The following is a 25,735-nucleotide window of genomic DNA, read 5'->3' on the forward strand; positions in this document are numbered from 1 at the left end:
AAAAACAAATGGAGTCACGCTGCAAGCTCAATAAAGATAGGAGTTGAAAAATATCACACCCCAGATCATGATGACAGTACAAATTGATAATACAATTAAACTTATTTTATATTATCAAACAAAAGATTGTATGCAAATAATAAAGAGAATAAATAAAAGACATGAGTTGTGAATGCGTTAAAATTTATATTTATTTGTTTACTCACATTATTTTTTGCATATATTCTTTCATTTGAGAATACAAAAATAAGTTTAATTCATGTCGCGTGTTATCAGGGTGTACCAACTTCGTGATAAAGGCTATAACATGAAGCATGAAGAAGAGAATCTCTTCATAAGCCTTGTGTTTTTAAGTTAAAGAAGACCAAGGCCATGTAAGAACAATGTTTTAAAGCAAATGTAATTGGTATATGGTGATTTTAAGATTATGCATGATTAAATCATAGTATTTATCATGTGACAAGATTTAAATCCAATCCTACTTAAATATAACCTTAAATTACTACCAAATTGTCCATTTATGGGCTTTCATATGAAAATTATAGAAATTGCATAGAATAGCTACCAAATTGTCCATTTATGGGCTTTCATATGAAAATTATAGAAATTGCATAGAATAGCTTGTGGGAAATTAACAACCAGAAACAACAATGCCCGATGAAGTGTCCGGCTATCGCCTGTCTCTGGCCGCCTTCACCTCCTTCGCACCGCATCACTGCGGTCACTGTTCTTTTCCACCACCCGCCGTCCCTCTTCACCGGCGGATCCGAAGGCTCCATTGTCCGCTGGACCCTATCCGGTGACGATGTCCGCCCCCTCGCCTTCCTCTGTGGTCACGCCGCTGAGATCGTGGGTCTCTCCTCCTGCTTCCCCTCCGCTGTTGTTCCACCCGCATCAAACTCTATGCCTTCGACGCTCTACCCTCCCGCGCTGCTCAGCGCATGCGCGGACGGCGTGCTTTGCGTCTGGAGCGCCGGAAGCTTTTGCTGCCGTCGGCGTCGGAAGCTTCCGCCATGGGCGGGAAGTCCGTCTCATTTGGTTGCACTTCCTTCTGCACCGCGCTACGTTTGCATCGCGTGCAGCTCAGGCGAAGCTTCGAAGAGTTCCGTGCTGATCGTGGACTCCAAAACGCTGATTGTGGTGCAGACCGTCTTTCATGGGAGCATGAGCATTGGTTGTGTGAAATCCATTGTTTTCATTCCTTCGATGAACGAACTGGAGAAGGGTATCTTTCTATTTGATGGGCATGGGAAATCTCAGTTCTTGGCACTGCCTAAAGAGTCTTTTCATGAAGGTGAAGGATCAACAAGTGCTATGAATCAAGGCTCTTCGTCGGATTCGCTCACATCCATATGGTTTGAGAGTGGCCTTGACAATGATGTTCCTGTTGTGGCTGTAGCTCAAAATGGTAACCTCTTGTCTTTCATTTTCGAATTTCGCTGCGAATTTAGGTCTATGTTAAATGGCAAGATCATGGGCGAGATTTCGTTACTGGATTCTAAACTCGGCAGTGAAGATTCTTCCGCGGAATTGAATCTTAGCGGAGGAATGTTTCTTCATCGTAATGCCGATGCCACTGCCAGTGTATCAAAAACCCATGCCTCTGGTCTATGTTAAATGGCAAGATCATGGGCGAGATTTCTTTACTGGATTCTAAACTTGGCAGTGAAGATTCTTCCGCGGAATTAAATCTTAGCGGAGGAATGTTTCTTCATCGTGATGCCGATGCCAGTGCCAGTGTATCAAAAACCCATGCCTCTCAGGAGGATTTTCCAAGAAGTTTTTGTTTTGCCCTTTGCTATACTAATGGGTCCGCCAGGGTGTTTTTAATTTCTATATCATACACTTTATTTAATTTTCAGCCTCTTTGTGAAGTTCCTGCGGACCCGCTGAATAGTGTAGGGGGGTCATTGTTTCATTTCTGTCAGTTGAGTGACTCTCTTGTTCGTCTAGAGTCTTTCTGTATGTCACTAGGAGACTTATCGGTTTGGAAAGCGTTAATAACTATTTGGTCAATAGCTGAGTTTGAATCAACCATGAAGAGTGAGCATGCTAGTAGTTCTTCATGTATACTCTTAGGAAAAGGTGGCTTTTCTGATATTCAGTCATCATGCCCCACAATAAATTTTGATGAGGGGTTGAGTAACAGTTCCCAGCAAAAAGGGAGCTCAGACTTATCTAATTTGGGTATTTAGCTAAAAAGAGTGTAGAAAATGGCCATAGTTTGAAAGATCGTATCGTTTCTTCCTCACTGGTTCTTTCAGATGATTTTTACTCTCAACACGCCATTGTTTATGGCTTCTATAGTGGTGAAATTGAAGTTGCATGGCTGCTGAGTCCATCTCTAAAAGAGAATTCTACGGAAGAAGATTCGTTGATCCATTCTAATCTGCATCCAACTGAATGGTTGTTTTCAGGACACAGAGGTGCTGTGCTTTGCTTGGCAGCTCATCATATGTCTGCAAGCTCAAGCAACCTTAGTCTTCACAGGGTACTAATGTCAGGAAGCATGGACTGCACAGTTTGTATATGGAATCTTGATTCTGGAACTCTTCTTTGGGTAATGCATCATCATATAGCTCCAGTCAAGCAAATCATACTACCACCACCCTGGACCAACCGACCATGGAATGACTGTTTCCTCTCTATTGGTGAAGATGGTTGTGTGGCCCTTGTTTCCATTGAGACATTACGTGTTGAGAGGATGTTCCCTGGTCATCCTAGTTATCCATCTGTGGTTGCTTGGGACAGCAGAAGAGGATACTTGGCATGTCTTTGCAGAAATAGGTCTGTCAAATCTGACTCTGTTGGTGTTTTATACTTGTGGGATGTTAAAACAGGTGCTCAAGACAGGATTATCCGTGGATCTGCTTCTCATTCAATGTTAGATCATTTTTGTAAGGGTATCAACACAAACTTTATGAATGGAAGTACAATGGGAAGCACAACTTCAGCATCAACATTGCTTCTTCCCATTAGTGATGATTCCGGCTTCTTTCAATCTGGAGCAATGAGAACTGATGCAGACAAAGTTGCAGTTTCTGCGGTTAAAAAACTGCAGTCTGATAGGAAAATTACAGACATTCCACAGTCATATAATAATAGCGATAAAGGAAAGCTACCTTCCAAGAACATGATTCATGATGCCAATTCAGATTCACCTATAAACAGCTCAGCAAAGCAAGTTACTTTCCACCATGTTTGCGAAAACAAGAGACATCCTATTATAAGCTCTTGCCCATTTCCTGGCATTGCTGTGCTGGAATTCGACCTCTCCTCTTTAGTTTCCCCGCACTATGTTCAAAATAGTGTTGAACAAGCAGGTTCTCATTCTTCTGATATTGCAAAAGAGCAATCTTTGAAAGATGGACCTCCAGAGGATAGTGCTGTTGTTCAAAGGGATAGAAGTGAAGGATATTTGCTTCGGTTCAGCCTATGTTTTCTTCACCTGTGGGATGTCGATCTAGAATTAGACGAGCTTTTGAAGAAGGAAATGGATATATGCAAACCAGATGGATTTGAAATGGCTACTGGAATACTGGGGGATAGAGGTTCAATGACTTTAATGTTCCCTGGTCTTTGTGCTAGTCAAGAGGTAATCTGTTCAGGATCTGATCTTGTAATATTTGCATTTTGAACGTTGAGGTGGAATCTTATTATTAGTCTATATTTCAGCTTTGGAAGTCCTCAGCCATATATTGTGCTATGAGGTCTCTTATAATTGTTTCACTCGCGCAACGTATGATTGGCTTATATCATTCGACTACAGTTGCAGGCAGGTGAGGCTTTTAGGTTTTTTGTTTAATAATGCAATTTCTTGAAATCGAGAAACCACTTTCTTGTGGTATAGTCTAGTTGTTCGAGCTTTCCATGATCAGTTCCCAACCTTTTGACTTGCATGGTTTTTCTTTCTATCCTGTCATGGCATTTATGATTCCTGTTTTATTTATTTATTTATTTTTTTTTGAGTTTCTTACCATCAGAAATCTAAAGTCATTTTCATCCTTTTACAAGCTAAATATTTGTTGTTTTCTTCTACCTCTCAGCATTTGATTTATAAAGTTACATCTTGAAGAGGAAGTCAGAGTTTATAGCTATTGTCATGGTTGATCATTGGGTTTTACTTGGAAATTTCACTATATTCATATGTATTTTATTTCATGAGAGGATAGCTGACGGGGAGAGTTCCAAGGGAGCTGGAACCGCATCCTGGGCGATCGCGGGAGATGGAATTTTGTCCTGCTGCTATAGCGAGAAAATTTTCTTTTTTTTCCTGCTCCAGTCCTTTGTGGATCTCTATTTTATATTTTTACAAATAGAATTAGGGCTTTTTTATTTGACAATTATTTATATGTTTGTTATGGACTGATTTGAGGGATTTTATGCTTTTGGTTTATGCAATAGAGGCTGTTTCATCTAGTTTCCTCCTGTTGGAGTGTTGTAACCCTGATTTTTATTAGGTGGTGTGCCCTGTAACATGAGTGAATGGAGGTGTTAATTTGGTGGTAATTTTTTCTGATCGTTTGGATACCTATCCATATCCTCGCAACCGCTGCCTACTTGATGTTTTTGGTGTTGAACTCGCTGTCCATCCTCCGGTTGTACGCCTTTTCAGTGGTGATCTCCATTGTTCCCTTCGTTCCTCTTCCTAGCATTAGACCCATCCATTGATACTTCCACACATTCTAGGAACCCTAGATCAGTGTCAATAGCAGTGAGAATATTTTATATTGTGGCCATGCCATGGGTGTTTTAGAGTGTTTGGGTTGATAAGTTATTGCATCTTTTAGTTTACCTGTTTTTTTTCCTTTCTTACCTTGGCCGCCTCTCCCTCTTAATTAATTAACTTTATCTTTTCGCATACTTTTCAAAGTTTCCAACATCATAAATATCTCCATTTTCAAGGCTTTGGAACCCTTCTCTTGCCTTAATTGGTTTCCCTTTTTTCTTCTATCTTTCTATAATTGAAAGCTCATCTTATGCACTTGTTTATCCTCCCTCTCCTCCTATTTTGGCTGTTCACTTTTTTGGATATTAGATGTTTGAAAGTCTAATGGCTTTTCGGAGCTTATAAATAAGAATTTGTTATGAGTTTTTTGGTTTGAAGATTTGAATACAAAAATTCTCTGATTTGTGGCAGCTTGCTTTTGGGTTCTCCCATGATTAGTATTCCCATGTTAAGATTTGAGCTACCTAGTATTGTCTAACTTTTCTAATTGCTGCAGCTTTATTTTTTTTAGTTTATTTTTTCTTTTTTTTTTGGTCCAGAAATACTTCTATATATATATATATATATATATGCTCTGAAAGAGTACAATCTTGAATACCTTTGAGGTACTTCTCCATTTTGACCACCTTTAGGTTTATTTTTGTAGCTTACTTTCTCATTTATATCCTTATTGCTTTCTATAATAGACCTGTGATAAATGGAGCTATCAAACTTAGGTATCACTTAATTTTGAAGGATTTAATCCAAGTGCTTAAATATCTCTCCTAGTTGTTACTTAATTTTTTAAAATTATTTACTAAGAATTATCAATTTTTTTAAGCACTTTATCTTTCAAAAGTTGCTTCAAATCTGCTAACATTACACTAACTCTAAAAGGGATTTAGCCATCAAAACTATATATGCAAATAAATTACACCAATATGCGACACTTAGAATAGCTTTTCTCAACATCTTTCTAGCCAGTATATCAAGATAGAAACTTGTAGAGACCTTGAATCTTATTCTATTGAGAATGGAAATTCTTTGTTCATTAACACGTTCCAGTCCTGGGTACCAGTGCGTCAATAGTATTTTAATAATATTAGTTTTGACATAAACGTATGTGAATATAAAGATTTAACTTTATCATTTATTCAAAGCTAATTAACTTTACCTTTTTGAATTAATATATAATATACTATGAATCTATCAGTTTTTCTCTTAAAAAAACCCCTTAAATTTCATTTAATGCTTTCTTAATAACACTTCAGTCTTTCCTTAGTGTCTTAATCTTTAAAGAAGTTTTTTATATCTTCACTCATGCATTCTTGCCGATCAAATTCAGTCTTTCCTTAGTGTTTTAATCTTTAAAGAAGTTTTTTATATCTTCACTCATGCATTCTTGCCGATCAAATTTGTTATTATTTTAACTATTTTATATCTCATCTTCTGCTTTCTTAATCCTTGCCCCACTATACTATAAAAATTTAGGTTTCGCTAACCACCCTCCTTGTGAAATTTATACTTTGTGATTATTTTGTGTCTTCGTAATATGCTTTATTCTATATTTTAAAAGTATAATTTTTTTCTTTAATAATTTTTTATGCCTCCTTACTTTATTATTAGTTAAACTTATTCGCATTATATTTTTAGACATTCCAAGATCACATTGACACCTTTTATCCCTTCACTTGGAATTCTATGACAACTCATCGGTTTCTTGTAAATTAAATTTATGTCTGCGTCGGTAAGTTTTGTGTCCGAGGATTTAAGTTTTTTATTCATTCTTTCTTTGTAGTTCCTTGGCGGCATTCTATACTAGAAATTTTGCTGAGACGGTTCAAGACATAAAGCCTCCTTTACTCCAGGTTGCATAAATGTTAATGGTTTGGCATCTCTCTTTGATCTTGATATTGAAGAGCAGTTTCTGTGTGCTTGTTAAATTTTAATGTTGCTCAAAAAAATATTACATAAAACAACGAATGAATTTGCATGCTAATTTGATCTATAATGTGTGCAGTTGTTGGTTAGTTTTTGGCAAGACCCTAGTGAACATGTGCGCATGGCTGCACGCACTTTGTTCCATTGTGCAGCACCGCGAGCTATTCCACATCCTCTTTTTGTCCAGAATGATAAAATATCAGCAAATGGTGACACAAGAATAGAGAACTCTATACAGACCAACAATACTGATTGCGAAATTGTTTCATGGCTCGAGTCTTTTGAAATTCATGAGTGGGTTTCTTGTATTGGTGGAACTAGCCAGGATGCCATGGCTGCCCAAATTGTTGTTGCGGCAGCATTGGTGGTTTGGTACCCAAATAGAGTGAAGGAAAATCTTGCAGCGCTTGTTGCTGACAGATTGGTTAAGTTAGTTATGTCTATGAATGACCGATTCAGTTCTACTGCAGCTGAGCTGCTGGCTGAAGGTATGGAAAGCTCCTGGAAGTCGTGCTTGGGACCTGAAATACCACGTCTTGTTGTTGATATATTTTTTCAAATAGAGTGTCTTTCTGGCACACTGGCTAATAGTGGGAAACATAATCCATCCATGGCTGCCAATATTCTGGAGGCTTTGGTAGGGATTCTCTTGCCAAGTTTAGCAATGGCTGATATAGCTGGTTTTCTGAATGTTATAGAGGACCAAATCTGGTCTACTTCATCAGATTCACCCGTCCATCTTGTATCACTAAAAATTCTCGTCAGGATAGTACGCAGCTCGCCAAAACTCTTGGCTTTATATCTTGAAAAGGTTTGTAACAGTGACTTTACATGCTAGCTATTATTTAATGTTACAGAGAGTGCTCTATGTTTTGGTTGTTTATGCGCCACCTTTTTCTTTATATTTAAGTTGAGCTTTTTTTGTGATATAGCTTATACAATATATTTATAGGAAATCATCAAACATTGTATAAAGCATAAATTCATGTATGGCTTGTGAATATTTATGTACCGTGGCATTGAGTTTTGAAAAAAAAATGTTTTTTTTAAGGTTACAACATTAATTTCTAATAATAAGGTAATGAATTGAATTCAATAAAAAGTAGTTATCAAGAATTGCTAGATTGCAAAGTATTTTGAAAGTGAAGTATTCTTCTATTATGTGGCCGAGTATTTTATAAAATGGATAGTAATTTGGCTCATTACTTCTTCCTACTTCTTTAAGCTTTGAGAGGTTCAGGGAGCTTGAAATTTGTTTTTTTTTATAGTTTCTTTAACATCCTTTTCACAGCTTTATTTTTGAAAGAATAAATTCGAGTCTTCATTTCTTCAAATGTAAATCTAGAAATTCTTCTTCCTTCAGGTCAATAGGGTTGTTGAGGTTGTTGCTATTTTTATTATGGCTGTTGTGGTGGCTACAACTGCTACTGTCTAAAATTTTCTGGTTATATTTTCATGTCATTCTCCTTTATCGGTAATGAAAACATTCTCATATCTCCTTTTTTAAGCTTTCAAAGGTTTCTTCCTGAATTAGGAATGATAATTGCTACATTCTTATAGGTTAGCTACTTTGCTCGATAATTTCTTAAAAGTCTTGATAGTAAACTCTTTTAATAAGAAAGAAATTAGTAAATGAATTTTCTTAAGTAAAATTTCAATTGCATGCTGCTGTAATTGAGATTGACACTTTAAGCTTATGTTTCCCCAACTCGGGATATAATCTACCAAGGTTTCGAAGGATAAAACATGAATATGACTCCTGCAATTTTTTGAGGTCAAGCCTGATTCTTATATTACTCAGGTGCGATCTCAGTTCCAAAATTCTGTCAATTTTTAAGCAACACCTTTGGCCATAGCGTTTTTGTAGCCTTTATCACTTGTTATATTTGGGTCAATGTACAAACATTATTTTAAAGTAGCCTAGCAATCCATTTAGGTTTTAAATTCCATAAAAAATCTTTTTTTTTTTTTCAGTTTTCAATGCAGATGTGACATTGGGATGAATTGATTTTATTTGTCCTAAAGAAAATTTAATGGCAACGCAAATATGCGCAGTCAGCTTAGAGAACAGATGTTTCTATCACCAAAAAGTATGTACAACCGACAAAACAAGATCAATATTCTCTATCACAAAAAAATATCTACACTCACAAAAAAATCAATGAATTTCTGTCTAAAAAAAAATGTACACTCAACATAAGAAACCAGTAGAAATCTATCTCATTTTATTATAGAAAGACTAGAAATCCCTCTCAAAATCCAAGTTTTCTGTTAATAATCAACTTCGTTCATATGATTATAAATGTCATTGGCAATTCGGTCCTTTTTTTCAACCACTCCAATGAGTTATCTTTAATTCGTTTATCCTGCAAACTAGCATTCCTCTTATTGCCCGCCTATCCTTCAAAAGCATGAAACCCTCATCACCTCCATGATAATTTAATTATGTAATATATAACAAGCAGGACAATACTAACTTGTGGTGGCTATGAAAAACGTGTCACCATTTATAATTTTAAATCAATTTCAGAGAACAAAAGGCAAGCTTCACAGTGATACATAGCAATGAATGTCGAAGGTCAAACAACCTTTTGTAATTTGTTGGTTTTATTTTAGTGAACTCCCTCAAATGATCTCTTATGGCATGATATGAAAATATAAAACCACCGTTCGTGGTTACCAACTAATTAGTACTCACTTGTGACTTGTGAGATAAGTTTGAGTTATTTTTTCATCAAAATACAAAACCAATAATGGCGATTTATGTAATATCATTATTTTTTAATTTCTAGAATACACAAATCATAGGGTGGTGTTTTAGTGCATGAATCTCAAGTTGAAGTTTATCGTTACAAGCACATTCTGGGACAGTTAGAATTTTCACCTCTAAAAACATATTCATGCTTCTTAGATTATGACTTCACTGTATGTTCCATAAATAATATCAATACGATCTTAATTTAGATACACTATATTAGTTAAAGCAGTTGAAAACTTACATGAGGTGTTATTATCATTTTCTTAAAAAATCGTGAATCTATTATTTTATTGTATTTTATTTTGAAATCTGGAGCACTGGAGGTTTTTTCATCTTAGGTCGTAACTCTTCTATGGGATATAACACAACATTCAAAAACCTACACATTTATCTTTTTTTTTATTTGAATGATTGGAAGTTGAATCAAATGACCTGATTACACCACTATGCTTGAGGATATAAAATAACAATACACATACTCTACAATATGCACATGAATTCTATCTTTATATAAACTTTTTATGCAAAGTCAATTGCATAATTTGAAAAAAATAGTCTTTCTTTATTTGCACCATGTTAACACAATCAGAATTAAATTAGTGGTATAACATAGAGAGATACATTTCATGTTGGTTATTCTACTCAAGTTCAAGTCTTCCGTATTTTTTCGTTGGTTCATGTAATAACATGAACATAGTATTAGTTGTGCTGGTGTTGTTATCATGAATAGTTGAATGGTTTTGATTTCTACTCATCTTTGTATCATTCTAAAAGGCACTGTGCCTGGAAAACTTCCTCTTTCTTATTCAAAATTGAAAACATATCATATTTATATACACTCCCAACTCTAGATTATGAATAACTCTATATAGAAAAGATTCTGCAATTAGATCTCTTTTAATTAGGTTGCATAATATCAAATTTTCTAATATACAAGCTTCCTAATATTTAAGGTTCGGATCTTCTACTTTCATAATACTGTCCTTCAAGTTAGAGAATAGATTTTTATTATGCCCAACTTGTTATAAATGAGTGACCCTAGCTCCATTAAAGGCCTTTGTGAAGATGTCCACTAGTTGTTTCCTATTCGCCACATGAGCTGTAGAAATTAAATTATGTTGAATTTTTTCGTGAACAAAATGACAATCTGTCTCAATGTGCTTTGCTTGTTCATAAAAGGCAGGGTTTGAGGTCATATGAATTGCAGCTTGGTAATCACACCATAGCTTTGTTGGAATTGCCATATTAAACTTACTTTCGGTCAAGTTGGGAAACCCACACTAATTCACTCAAATCTTGTGCTCTCGCTCGATACTCATATTCAACACTAGACCGCGACACTACATTTTGTTTCTTACTCTTCCATGAAACCAACTTGCCACCAACGAATACACTATCCAGTAATGGATCTTCGATCAATTTTGAACTTGCCCCAATCTGCATCAAAGGACCAATCAATTTTCTTATGCCCATGATCCTGATATAAAAATACCTTTTTCAGGAGCTCCCTTGAGGTAACATATTATTTGTTCCAAAGTTAACTAATGATGGATTGTAGCGGAAGACATAAACTGAATTGTAGTGCTAATTGAATACAAAATGTCAGACCGAGTTACTACGAGGTAGTTTAATTTTTTCACTAATTTTCTATACTGTTCAAGATTATCAAAGGGCTTTCCTTGCTTGGTAAGTTGTTGATTAGGAAGCATCAAAATACTGCATGGTTTGACCCCTAATTTTTCAATTTTTGCTAACAAATTCAACACATACTTCCATTGAGATAGAAATATACCCTTGCTCCTTATATCTCAATCTCCAAAAAATACTTCAAGAAACACAGATCTTTATTGTTGAACTGATTTTGAAGAAATAATTTCAATGATAATATTCTTTCCACATCATTTTAAGTATTAATTATGTCATCAACATAAACCACCAATAAAATGCATAGGACACAGAACACGGCACAAGTGCGCCTCCCGCATGAGATGTGGCGCGGCCGCGCTTTCAACTAGCGCAGGAGACGGGTGACAAGCCGTGTTTTCCTTCTTTTTATGATTTCTTTTCTATAATTCTTTTTTTTTCTTTTTTCGTCCTTTTCTATATATATGTGTATTAGGCTTTGGGCTCAGATTATCAGGATAGCCACTAGCGCATGTTTTTACTTCGAGGGTTGCATCCAAAGAATTGGGTGGTGCTTTCGCTATATATCTCTCCCGAGATGATATTTATCTTCCATATCCCCTTCCACATCCTCGCCAAATCGCTCTCGGATGCCCTTTATTTCAGCAACCGCCAGGATTCGAATGTTGTTTTCTGCAATTCCTTCCACATACTCGCCAAATCGCTCTCGACTGCCCTTTCATTTCAACAACCGCCAGGATTTGAATGTTGTTTTCTGCAATTCAACCATCAACATTCCCTTCTCCTCCCCCCACTTCACTACCCAAGCAGTTCTAGCACACCAACATCGCTGCTGCTACTGTCCCACCATCCTATACTGTTGCTGCCACCCAGAAAACCCTTCACCTTGCTATTTCCTGCAGCCTCCAGTTGCCCAACATCCTCCCCTCCCCTTTTAGCATTGCTGCCGCCCAAACCGCTCCTTTCCAACCTTGTTCCTGCTGTTCCAGCCCTCCCATCGTGTCGCTATCGCCCATAACAGCCAGGTAACACCGTCATCCGACTGTTCCGTCGCTACCCACCTCAATTCTTCACTGCCACCATTTAGGACAACAATCATATCTGCTGTCCCTTAATTTTCGCACCTCCTCCTCACTTCTACCAACATTTCTTTGCTGCTGCCACACTCGCCAGCCATTCCGATCCGCCTAGCCCACCTCCACCACCATTGAGATACGCTTTAGTAGTGCTTGCTTGTGTCGTGTTATTGTATTTTTTTTCTTTCAAGTGTGTTGTTTGTCATCATTTGTTTGTTTTTAGTAATAATATTTATTTTTCTGTTGTGGTTTGACTTAACTGCAGTATCATTTAGTATCAGAATTAGCTTAATGCTAGTCCCATCCTGGGGTTTCTAGCATCCGTCATACCCCAAACTATCTCTACCTAAAATTTCTCTCACACTACATCACCCTTTGTTTTTAGTCATACCTGCCCACATCCAAAGCCATGCCACCAGAGAGAATTATCGGAAGCTTAATCGAGGGAAAAGGATACGATGCCGTACATGAGAAATTCTCGAAGAGGTTTTCGGGAGATTTTTAAGAACTACATGCAGTGGGAAATCTACCAACTTCAATAGAGGTCTGCCACCTTCGAGAGGAGGCAATTTTGATAGATCACACGTAGCCACAACAATCACTTGTTTGATCAAAGAAATGGAGCGAATCTCTTCCACCATGTGAATTCCAAGGATGAAGGATCTCTACCTTAATGATATGACTTGAAATATTTAAAAAGTTAGAATGTTAAAGTAAAGATGAATTTGCTATATTTCGACGTCTACATGGATCTAGATGAAGTCATCGAGTACTCTAGACCTTGAAATGTGATTTTGAGTGTCATACCATCCCACTGGACGGAATGGTGAAACTAGTTGCCGTGCATTATCTTGGTGGCAAAAATTTGAAGTACCTACGCCAATGTGAGGTAAAAGACAATTACAACCTGATCCAAGATGAATTGAGAGATGCTGCGCTAGTTCCTACTAGCTCACTACAGATCAGATGTTAGGACCCTAGGTTCAGAAGTGGTGAGATCACATTACCTGACGACCATCAAATCTTACAATTAGGGCTTAACTTTAGGATCCTACAGTCATAGTACATCCAGGGGAACATCGAAGCGGACCTCGCCTGAGGAAATACTATTCAGTGTTAAGAACATAAGACACCAATCCGCATTCTCAAAATCCATCCCAGCCAAGAAGTGTTCGAAGTGCTATGGATTGGGCATATTGAAGCAGAATACACAAATAGTGAGATATTATATTTTATTGAACTTGGAGCTGTTGATGAAAGGGGAAATGACATATTAGACGCTGGAAAAGGTGAGGAAATAAAGGAGAAGGATCAGATTCTAATTGATGAGTGAGAAAAGTACGTAGTTCAAGCTGATGCCATTAGGGAGACTACAACAAAATTCACATTGGTGGTCGAAGACGGTCCTAAGTCCGAGGAACCGACACCAAACACCCAACAACTTTAGATAAGAAGATTTCTAACTTTTCAGATATATAGCCTACATCCTCAGTTGCCTTTAGTAAGGGTGGTCCAACTCCTCAAAGATGAGAAGATTTTGAGTTACTTCGGGAAAATTATATGGAGTTATTCTGATATTAGATTTAGTTGAGTAGTGTGTCTACTATCATATGTCCAGACAGGAGGGATGAACCACAACTTTGAAAATTATCTTAAGAGCTTGATGGAGAAGAAAATTCTTTAATGGGATGCATTCATCTCTTATGTGTTTGCTAGTGAGAGTGGCACATCCTGCCACAGAATTCTTCCTAGAGTTGATTTCTCCTCATATACTTGCTTATCAGCTACATTCCGTTGAGTATAGGAAGGGGCTGCAGCTGAAAAGCTGACAATCTGCAGCTGCGCCAGACAGACCCTGGAGATTTACATTGCAGGAATATACGTCGTTATGTTTCCCTAGTCCAAGTTGTGCCAAGAGAGAATGTATATCTATTCTATCAAGATATGTTTTGGAATGACGCTGCGTGCATAATTGACTTTTTTGGAGATGTCTACATTTCTATTGCCTTCCAACGTGACTGATCCGACGTCATATTATGAGGAGACAAAAGCTTCGACGGATGAGGTCGAAGCTCCCCTAACCTCGGGAGACTTACGGGGGCGTGTCTCCCGCGCAAAATGTGGGACATGTCACGGGTGCTCCTTCTTGGGATGTGGGACACCATGACTCCCGCGAGCATGGGAAATGGGTCACAGGCTACATTTTCCTTCTTTCTATGATTTCTTTCTCATTATCCTTCATTTCTTTTTAGTCATTTTTTATAGATGTGTGTATTAGGATTTGGATTGGTTGTTTTGGGCTCAGATTTTCTCGCAGGACAACCACCAGTGTTTGTTTTCCCTTTAAGGGTTGTATTCAAGGAATTGGGTGGTGCTACGGCTGTATCTCTCTCCCGATGTGGTGTTTACTTTCTCTATCCCCTTTCGCATCCTCACCACCTCACTCCCGGCCTCCCTTCATTGCTGCAGCCATCTAGGAGAACATTCCGGTTGCTGTTTTCTGCAGTTCCAGCGATCACGATTGCCTTCTCCTCTCCCCCGCTTTGCTGACCAAGCAGTTCAAGCCCACCAACATCGCTGTCGCTGCTATCACACCATCCTATACCATTGTCACCACCCAGAAACCCCACCCATTCGCCTTGCTGTTTTCCTGCAGCTTCCAGTCGCTCAACAGCCTCCCCCTCTCTTCCAACATTGTTGCCGCCCAATCCATCTCTTTCCAGCCTTATTCTTGCTGTTCCAGCCCTTCCGCCGTTTCACTACCGCCCACGACAACCAGAGAAGCCGCCTTCCTGGTGTTCTACCTCTACCCACCCCTAACTTCTCGCTTGTCACCATCCAGGATGGTAATTATATGTGTTTTCCCTGCATTTTCGCACCCCCTTGCTACTACCAGCATTCCTTTGTTGCGCCACACCTGCCAACTATTTTGATCCACCTAGCCTGCCTCCAGTACCCTTGGGATACACTTTATTGGTGCTTGCTTTTGTCGTGTTATTATATTTTCCCTTTTAAGTGTGTTGGTTATAACCGTTTATTTATTTTTAGTAATATTATATATTTTTCTTTTGTGGTTTGAGTTAACCTCGGCATCATAATTTGTTTGAAAATTTGATTTGCATGAAAAGGGTTAAGCTTTACTTCCTTGTAATACAATAAATATAACTGAGCCTCTGAAAACATAAAGGAGATTTACAGGTCGTGAACTATGTGCTACAAACTATGGATCCCAGTAATGTTGTTATGCGTAAAGCTTGCCTTAAAAGCTCCATACTTGCTCTAAAGGAAATTGCACGTGTACTTCCAATGGTTGCTCTTAATGATTCATCAACACGATTAGCCAGTGGGGATGCTATTGGTGACATTCGTAATGTAACCATTCGTGTCTATGATTTGGAGAGGTATTTTACATTTTTTTATCCTTTTTTGCTTTTATAGATATGTTCAAAGATTCAACTGTGACTTTTTTCCTTCATTTCTCAAATTTAAACTTTCAGATTTACACACATTGCAGTTTGATATTTTAAAACCTATGCATGAAAAGGAGTATTTCATTTTTAAAAGGTAGTAATAGTGTTATTTTTAATGTGATATTAAAGATTTGAGTGCTATGTGTGTAAATATGAAAGTTTAGGTGTGAGTTGTAAATACATAAGAATTGTGTGCTATGTATGTAATTGCCCCTACAAAGCATTGCCAAGCAATAATGTTGATAATAATGTATTGTCTGAGTGTGCAGGATGACATGATTAGTTTTCCTTCGTCAACAGTGCATTATGCAGGTTTTAACGCTGCAAAGCTTATAATGTTAGATGGCATCATTTTTTTTTGTTGCTTTTTGAATCTACCTTCTTGGAAAAAAACATTTTTTGGATGAATATTCTTTTAATAACTCTTGTTTAACTCTTGTTTTGCAACAAGTCTATTCTTGAAGTAATTCTTTTTTATTGCTTGCATTTTTTGGATGAATATTCTTTTAATAACTCTTGTTTTGCAACAAGTCTATTCTTGAAGTGATTCTTTTTTATTGCTTGCTTACGTTTGATGGAGAAGTTCAGACAGAACAAGGAGAATCTACATTTGATTTTTATTGATTTAGAAAAAGCTTACGATAAGGTTCCAAGAGATATCCTTTGGAGAGTTCTTGAGAAGAAAGGTATTGATATGCCTTATATTCAACTCATTAAAGATATGTATACTAGAGTTGTTACTTGTGTTCGAACTGAAGGAGGATTGACCAAATATTTTCCTATTTCTGTTGGATTACGTCAGGGATCGGCTTTAAGCCCATATCTTTTCACTTTAGTTATGGATGGTCTTACTGGACATTTACAGGAGGATGCACCCTGTTGTATGTTTTTTGTTAATAATATCCTTCTTGTAGAAAAAACTAGAGAAAGCGTCCAGGAAAAACTTGAATTATAGAGGTCTACATTGGAGTCTAAAAGCTTTAAAGGCCTTCTTTTGAGTAGAACTAAAACTGAATACATCGAATGTAATTTTAGTAGTAGTAGCTCTAGTGACAGAAGTGTAACTTTGGGAGATCAAATTATTAAAAGGTGTGAACGATTTAGATATCTCGGATATGTTGTTCAAAGCGATGGTGATATAGATGGGGATGTTAATAGTAGAATTCAAGTTGGTTGGTTGAAGTGGAGGAATGCTTCGGGCTTTTTATGTGATAAAAAAGTACTGCTTAGACTTAAAGGAAAGTTTTATAAGACGGTGGTGAGACCTGCGATGCTCTATGGTGCTGAATGTTGGCCTTTAAAAGAGAAGCATAATAATAAGTTAAGTGTTGCCGAGATGAGAATGATTAGGTGGATGAGTGGCTTTACACTTAGAGACAAAATGCGAAATGAATATTTTTTTAATAGGGTTTGTGTAGCTCCTGTGACGGACAAAATTAGAGAAAGTCGTCTTAGATGGTTTGATTTTATTAAGCGTTGACCATCTGATGATCCGATTAAGATAGTAGATGTTTCAAATTCGACTTATGTTAAGAAAGGCAGAGGTAGACCTAGGAAGACATGGACTTATTGTATAAAAATGATTTTAATTTATTAGAACTAAATGAAAATATTACACTAAATAGGACGCAATGGAGAAAAAATATTCATGTAGCCGACCCCTCTAAGTGGGATTAAGGCTTAGTTGTTGTTGTTGCTTGCATACGTATACATTTTGAAAATAGAATTGGAAACCATGCCACATTAAAAATAAATCAGATCTGCGTGAAAATTTGCAATGAATGATTTGTTTTCCCATCAAGTGGGCGTAAGTTACTAGTGAGGTAGTTATGTTAATGATAGAAACTTAATAGTTTTGATAGTGTTAGAAAATTATATTTTAGTGTATGTTGATAAATTGGTTAGTTTGGCTTGAATTAATAAATGATTTAGTGGAAGGAAAATGGGTGGAAAATCAAAGAATAATCAAGCTTGGGAAGAATGAACTCTTTCCTGTTGTATACCATCCCAATTCAAGAGAGCTAAATTGGGTGTTGTCTTAAAGTTCGATCATGTACTTGCCCATACATTCTCCTCACTAGTATGTTGGCATCAAAATATTTAGCCCTTGCCAAATTCTAATAAAAATGTTATAATATTTCGTGACTTATGCTCCCTTGCTTGAGATCTTGACCATAATCTTAAGTTCATTGAGTTGTGCAAATATTTCATGTTCAGAGAAAGCCATCTTAAACTTTTCTCAAATGTTCTCTGCTGTGTTGTGAACCAAATTTACAGAGCCAATATTTTCTTCCATATATTTGCTGAGCCATGACATTACAAAAACATTGTTAGTGTTCCATGTTGTGAAGAGGGGATTTGCTGGCTCAAGTTTCTTATTGTATCATCAAGATACCCAATTTTACTCGTGCCTTCTACGACCATTTGGATTGTTGGAAGACATTTTTTTCATTCAAATCCTAGGAAGTTTTTTGAATACTAGAATGATCCAACGCTGCAATGCATTTAATTGAGGCTTGGAGAAGAGGAGGATAAACCAACCATTTCCCCATCTATTGCTTCACCGAAGAAGGACATGCTTATAATTGTTTCCCTTCACTTTTAGTAGAGAAAAAGCTCTATGATCATGTTGAAATGAGGAGATGAAGAGAAGAAGAGGAATTTTCTTCTATTTTTCATGGTAAATAACAGCTGAAATGTTATGTTTATATAATAATATAGCAGCCAACACTTCAAGAAAGAAGGCTGTTGGATATAATCCTAAAATACAAGAAAAGATCAAGGAGAGTTCACAACCAAAGGTGGAACATCTGTGGCATAGGAACTACCAGGCTGCAATGAAGTGTGAGGTCCAAAAGTGCGGATGGCGCCTAATATAAATTTGTTCAATGCACAGCCGTGTTTCTAGGGTATGATAGTAGGCATCGTCAATGTTGGTAGAGTTTAAGGGTTCCATTTCCCTCCTAGTATAAATGCAGAAGTTGTTGATGAAATTTTTCATAAAGACAGTTTCTCTGTCAGTTCTCTAAGAGTAACAAGTTCCTCTTAGTCAGTAATAGAGGAGTAGCCCAATGCAAGTTAAGCACTGGGATCTCCAAAATTATTTATCAGCCATTGGCAATTTACAAATGATCATTTTATTTTGTTTACTTAAATTATGAGTATGCAAGTATAATTTGTTTCATGCATTACAAGTGAAGTTTCAATTTTTAGGCAGGCTCCAATTAAAATCTGTATCAGATTATCTTCGACTTTTGGTTCTCTGCTTGTATCCCTTCATGGTGTCATGCATATTCTTTGGGACGATGCAAATTTTAATTGACAAATATTGTGTTTGTGGTTAGTGATGCTGTTTCTATCATTTTAAATAAATCTTGTTTTGTTAAAATATTAAATATGGATTCCACTTTTTAGCCTTGAAATCACATAAAACTTTTGGCATTTTTTGAGAAACATTGAATATAGAAAATTTGAACTCTTATACGTAATTCAAGTCTGCCTGAACAGCTTAATTTCTTACATATATTTTATCATATTATTTTTATATCCATGCAGTGTAACAAAAATAAAGATTTTGGATGCAAGTGCTCCCCTTGGCCTTCCAAGTTTACTTGAAGGAACATCAAACACAGGGATGACTACCGCCATATCAGCATTAATATTTTCCCCAGATGAAGAGGTATAGTGTTTAATTCATGGATAAAAACATATTCTATTCTTTAGCATCACTGGGTTTTCTTAGCATGCACTATGACACACCTTTTTTGCATCTTGTTTTTATGCCGTGTGTATATATTCAATTCAAATATGCATAGGTTTTTCATCGCTTCTTACCTTCATCATTAATGTTATATTTTCTATTTTACTTGCGACCATTTGCGACATGAATCCTATAATGTTATGAAATATATGCCTATTTGTAATATATTATGTATCAATATATAATCAATTACACCATGTTTTATGTGATCCGACATCAACGTAATTCCTTTTTTATTATCCTAAGGATGCGTCTTTTTTGTAGTGCTTCAAATGGCTTATAATCCAGAAAGTGAATTTTGCGTGAATAAAAAAACTCAATCTCTTATTTATTTTTTTATTTTCTATAAAAATTCCAAGGCCGGTGAAATTATGTTTTAATACTCTTTTGTACAATGTAGTGCTTCAAATGGCTTATTATACAAAAAGTGAATTTTGCGTGAATAAAAAAAGTCAATCTCTTATTTTTTTTTATTTTCTATAAAAATTCCAAGGCCTGTGAAATTATGTTTTAATACTCTTTTGTACAATGTAGTGCTTCAAATGGCTTATTATACAAAAAGTGAATTTTGCGTGAATAAAAAAAGTCAATCTCTTATTTTTTTTTATTTTCTATAAAAATTCCAAGGCCTGTGAAATTATGTTTTAATACTCTTTTGTACAATTTAACGGGCAGAATTGGAAGTGTGGCAAACAGGAGAAGGTTTGTGCTAAGACTCGGCTCGGGGTTTGGAATTAACCAAGTCGGGTACAAGACGATTGGACGGTGGGAATTAAGATGTTTCTATTTATTTTCTATAACTAGCTATTAACAAAAAAGAGCAACAAAAAGAAATTAATTAAAATAACCTAATTAAATTTATCTTATTACAGGTTGTCCGCGTCTTCTGTAAACATTCTCTCTTCTTTTGCTCATCTTTTAATAAATTAATTACAACCTGAAAATTTGGTTTAAAATAACTATGAGCTAATCGAAATTAATGAATTCTACTCACACTCATAAACTACGGTAATACTAGAGAAAATAAAACGATATGTACGTTAGTTAAGCTTTTCAGAAATTAATATAAATATTTGATATTTTATGAATTTAATGTAATTCAATGAATCATTATATCAACAACATATCTATATCATTCTGAATTTGTACAATCGTCGCAAGAGCATTGTCTAAAAATTGTATTAATTAAAGATATTTCAACATTAATATCATTTTCCATTTATTTGCATTGGTAACTTAGCGTCCTCCTGCTAGTATAATCATAGTCTGTCATACACATATAAACAGTCACTATAGTCATATCATTCATGTGCTCTTCACATTTAATTCAATATATTATATATAACAATGTGGTCAATAATGAAAAGAACATATAAACCAAAATAAAGCTAGTAAAAATCATTAACTATTAATACAAAATCGTTGAGAAGAATAAAATATTACCATAGATTAAATGTATGATTACTCACTTCGATGACGATTAATTTGATATTTAGTTTGTCATTAACTATTAATACAAAATTGTTGAGAAGAACTAAAATATTACCATAGATTAAATGTACAATTACTCACTCGATAACAATTAATTTGATATTTAGTTTGTTTTGACGTCGTCTCTTTTAAAATTAATATCTATGATAAACATTGGCATTCATATTTCAAAATTTTAATTAATTTTCATTTTAATTAGCTATTGAATTTATATTGTTTAAGTATTAAATTTTCATTAGTTTATTTTATGAAATCCTAATTAACTTTATTTTGCTTTTGAAATTCATTAATTAAATTATAATATAAACTCAAAATTTTCTTACTAAACTTTAGTTGGGTCAATCTTCCTCCTCTAGCTCGTATACTTTGCCTCATTTTATTCCTCTATATATATAATAATAAATTAAATAAAATTATTAGATTTTACCTTTTAAATCTGATTGAGCCCTAATCCACACACATGAACCCCTCCTCTGCACGTTGTCTTCCTCGCATGGGAGCTCCTCTACAAAGCCGCAACGCCTCTGTTTGAGTGAGAAATGAATGAAGTCACTCCGTTCTAAAAGCTTCATAGTGTAAAGTCTATAAAGTTAGTTTTTTTTTAGGTTGTATTTATGCAAGCAAAAGATGATTACTTTCACCAAAAGTGGGTTAAAGTTGAAGTCCAAAAAATTAGAGTTAGTGCATCCTAATGTGTGAGGTCCTTATCCAAAAAATTAGAGTTAGTGCATCCTAATGTGTGAAGTCCTCTAATTTTGTCTATTCAAGATTTCATATATTTTGTCACTTCATTGATGATCACACTAGAAATATATGAATGTACTTCTTAGAAGATAAATATGACGTGTTTGAGTTGGTTAAGAATTGGAATGTCATGGTTGAGAATGATACAGACTTGAGATTGAAGCATCTTAGATCAGATAATGAGTACGAGTATCATGATAAGAGGTTCAGGAGTTATTTTTCTTCAGAAGAAAACATGCATGAGTTGGAGATATTTTCTTTTTTTCTTACTATTTTTTTATAATTGGTAGTAATGAACCAAAGTGATATAAAGAGACCACTTAAGTTGAAGCCTCATAGGAGTGCGAGTTTTTCATGAATAGCGAGATACAGCTGCAAGGTCAAATCAGACATGGGATTTGTCGAATTAGCAGATGGCAAAAATCATTGCACAAGTGAATTTATAGGCTAAAAGAAGAGTCAGATGGTAGCAAGTGCTTGTGAAGGAGTTTCAACTTATGAAAGGAGTGGATTACTTGGAGATATTTTCTCTTGTAGTAAAGATGATAACCATCAGATTTATATTGAGCTTAGTAGCAGAGAAAAAATTACTTCTAGAATAGATTGATGTGAAGACAGTCGTCCTACATGGTGACTTGGAAGATAAACTATATATGGTGCACCCGTAGGGATATGAAGTTCCAGGTTCTAGGAAAAGAAAAAAGGTTTGTAGATTGTAGAACAACATTTATGGTTTGAAGCAGAGACACCAAGGCAGCAGTACAAGAGTTTTGACTAGTTTTTGTTAAATAATGGGTACATGAAGTGCTAAATAGATTATTGTTACTTCATCAAACATTTTACTAATTGCTATATTATGCTTTCTTTGTATGTGAATGACATGTTGATTGTAGAAGTAAATACAAAGAAGATCAGAGATAACTATCAAGAGAGTTTCAGATGAAGGATTTATGTCTAACTAAGAAGAATCTTGGTATGAGAATCAACAGGCAGATGTGCAGGTACTTTGAAGTTGTCTCATGCAGAATATGAAGAGAAGAGTTTGCATATGTTTAGTATGAGTGAGGCAAAATGAGTTTGCAACTTTTCAGGTAGTCACTTGAAGTTATCTAAGGAACAATTGTCTAAGTCTAAAGTAGAGCAAGCGCAGGTGAAAAGAATTTGCTATGCTTCAACAGTTGGAAGTTCGATGCCTGCAATGTTATGTGCAATACCGGATATTGCACATATAGTGGGAGTGGTTAGCAGTTACATGAGTAATCCAACCAAACATCATTGGGAGGTGTTGAACTGGATTCTCAGATATTTGAGAGGAACAATCAACAAGAAACTTTTTTTTTAAATTACAAGAATTAATTTACATGGAAATGTAAATTCATATCTGAGAAAAGATATTAATGGTAGAAGAAGTACAACATGTAATGCACTTTGGAGAACACAGTAATGAGTTCGGTTTTTCAGGCTACAAGAGATAATTGCACTTTTTACTATAGAAGCTGAGCACATTGCTATCACTAAGGTTAGCAAGGAGATAATTTTTTGCTATAGGGCTGTGTGGTAATACTAAACAAGGAGCAAAGAATTGAAAAACTTCATAATGACTCTAGCTAAGAACGTCACATTTCATGTCAGGATAAAGCACATACAACTAAGGTATACTTCATTCGTTCACTCATAGAAGATTATTTATATTTGGAGAATAAACATATGTCAGAATCCTGCATATATGTTGACTAAGGTTGTTACAACTGAGAAATTGAAGCTATGTTTGTCTTTAGTTGGAGTTCTGTAAGGTTGAGAGTAGGGTTTGAGCACACTATAGTTCATTACTATGAAAGTTGCGGATTGGAATAGAGGAATTTATTGCAATTAGTCTCCAAGTAAGAGATTGTTATGTGTGGAACTTGATTGTGAAAAGTAGAGATGGTGAAAAAAAGTGGAAAATCAGAAGCATGTCCCGGGTCGTTCCCTGGACCCAAGCTCCTGGAAATCTACTGCTTGGGGTTGGCGCTCCGATGCCAGTAACTGTTTCTAGCAGTTAGGGTTCATTGCGAATTAGTGTGTGCGTATTGTTGGATTTCATGATCTTATATGTGAAAGAGAGAGAAGCGTCCAAAATGTTGTTCTTGAGTTCCAGGAGCGTAGAAATTCTTGAGTGTGTTGTAATATGTACATTTCTCATCATTTTCATAGTAAATTTCTTGATGTGGTGTGACTTCATGGCTTTTTCTGGTTTTTCCATGTTTAATCTTGGTATTCCTTGCATTTTTCCGCAATTTCTTGTTTTGTTTTCTTTTGTTCTAAGTTTTGTTTTGGATATCTCGAATTGGTTTCTGCAACTACCTCACAATAATGAGAGTAGTACTATGATGGGTGGTCTCTTGGGAAGTCCTGTATCTTTTTGATTGATGTCTCTTAGTTCTGAAAGTTTTATCATTTTTAAATTTCTTTTTGCATTGATCAGATTCCATATTGGTAAAAATCTCAAAAGTTGCAACCAAAAAAAGGCACTAGGCTAAATTTATAAAAATGGGGTACAACGCTAATATTTTTCGAATTCCACGGAGTATGTTTATATATATATATATAGAAATATATATATATATATATATATATATTATCCCCCCACTCACTCTGTACCTTCTTACTAGCACTCTTACTACCCACTTTTTTTATCATTCTTTTTTTCTTTGCACTCCTCTTTTATTACTCTTGCTTATATAATTTACATGATATTTATTTAAGCCCACTAGTATATTTTTGTATTTCTATTTGATGTTTCTTCTCACATTTTCTCTTCTCATTTATAGGGGCTAGTTGCTTTCTCTGAGAACGGCTTATTGCTGAGGTGGTGGTCACTCGGAACTCCCTGGTGGGAGAAGCTAAGCAGAAACTTGCCTCTCGTTCAGTGCACCAAATTAATCTTTGTTCCTCCATGGGAAGGCTTTTCTCCGAATACTTCTAGGTCAAGTATAATGGCAAACATAGTCAGCGCTGATAGACTGGCTAACTCTGAGGTAAGCGTGCATGTTATTTTTCATTATTTGGATATTTTGAATTTATTATTTTAGTATTTATTTTGTTATATGGGATGATTCTAGTAAAACCATAAAACAATGCTGAAAAATACTATGCTTATTTTCATCTTTTATTTTGGAAAAAAATAAATAAATTAAATAATAATAAATCAGTTGCATCAATCTGAGAAGTCCTGATACAGTTGTATCATGTTTTCTTCTTGATGATACTTGTGTTAAACCTTTATATTTGTAGAAATGTCTTTCTTGTCAGTTGACGATATGATTTATAATTTCTTTGTTGTATGAGATGTTACTAGCAATAGTATTAATGGTTCATCATTTATTAATTCAGCTGAAACATTAGCTTACAGGAATTCAAACTTGTAACTTTTTCTTCTTCAGCACATAAACAGTTGTGTTAGTTAATACAGGAAAAATCAGAGGAATTGGATGAAGCAGACAGGATAAGGCTTCTGCTTCATAATCTCGATCTCTCGTATCGGCTTCAATGGGTTGGCGGTCGAACCGTCTTACTTACTCGGCACGGTCAGGAGTTGGGTACCTTCCCATTGTGATCTTAATTGAAAAACCTTTTGTCGCCTTCCTCTTTTGAATGTATAGAAGCTGGAGGTATGGCTTTACTTTTCTGTATATGATTTGGGCTATAGACAGCATTCACAACTTATAAATGAAATTATACATTTTTTTTCAGTCTTTTAATATTTAATATTCTTTTATTTATGTTGAAGGTTCTTGTATCTTATATTTTTTAGAGATTCCTGATCTTGTTGGAAGCAACAGATTGAACAAATCTTCATGTTATATTTACAAAAAGTTTGAACTAGGAAAGAACTTGCAGAAGTGTTTTGAATCTTAGGGTGCGTTTGGGACAGCTTGTGTTTATCCAGATAAACCGCTTATCTAGAAACGCGGACCGCGGGCTTCGACCCGCATTCCGCGTGTAGTGTAAAAAACCAACTGTGTTTTCAGATAAACTGCTCAAACATAATTTTTAAATGGTGAGATGACGTTTTCAAAATGTCGTCATAGCAGATAAGCTACCCCAATGAAGCCTATTCTCATTTTGCCCTATTCTCATTTTGTTTTGGCGATGTTTGAATAT

The 25,735-nt window shown here is 35.7% G+C and overlaps 1 protein-coding gene across 1 annotated transcript; it reads left to right on the forward strand.

The window, feature by feature from the left end:
• Positions 1-616: 616 nt before the first annotated feature.
• On the forward strand, positions 617-25,311 carry LOC110026981. Its single transcript, XM_020728227.1, has 10 exons — positions 617-1,606; positions 1,672-1,820; positions 2,183-3,595; positions 3,676-3,779; positions 6,507-6,576; positions 6,729-7,460; positions 15,326-15,528; positions 19,153-19,276; positions 24,403-24,609; positions 25,044-25,311. Exons 1-10 carry the CDS (start codon positions 658-660, stop codon positions 25,185-25,187), a joined length of 4,095 nt encoding a protein of 1,364 aa, XP_020583886.1. The 5' UTR covers positions 617-657; the 3' UTR covers positions 25,188-25,311.
• The last annotated feature ends 424 nt before the right edge of the window (positions 25,312-25,735 follow it).

This window comes from Phalaenopsis equestris, unplaced genomic scaffold, assembly GCF_001263595.1.
Source record: "Phalaenopsis equestris unplaced genomic scaffold, ASM126359v1 Scaffold000410, whole genome shotgun sequence".
NCBI classification, from domain to species: domain Eukaryota; kingdom Viridiplantae; phylum Streptophyta; class Magnoliopsida; order Asparagales; family Orchidaceae; genus Phalaenopsis; species Phalaenopsis equestris.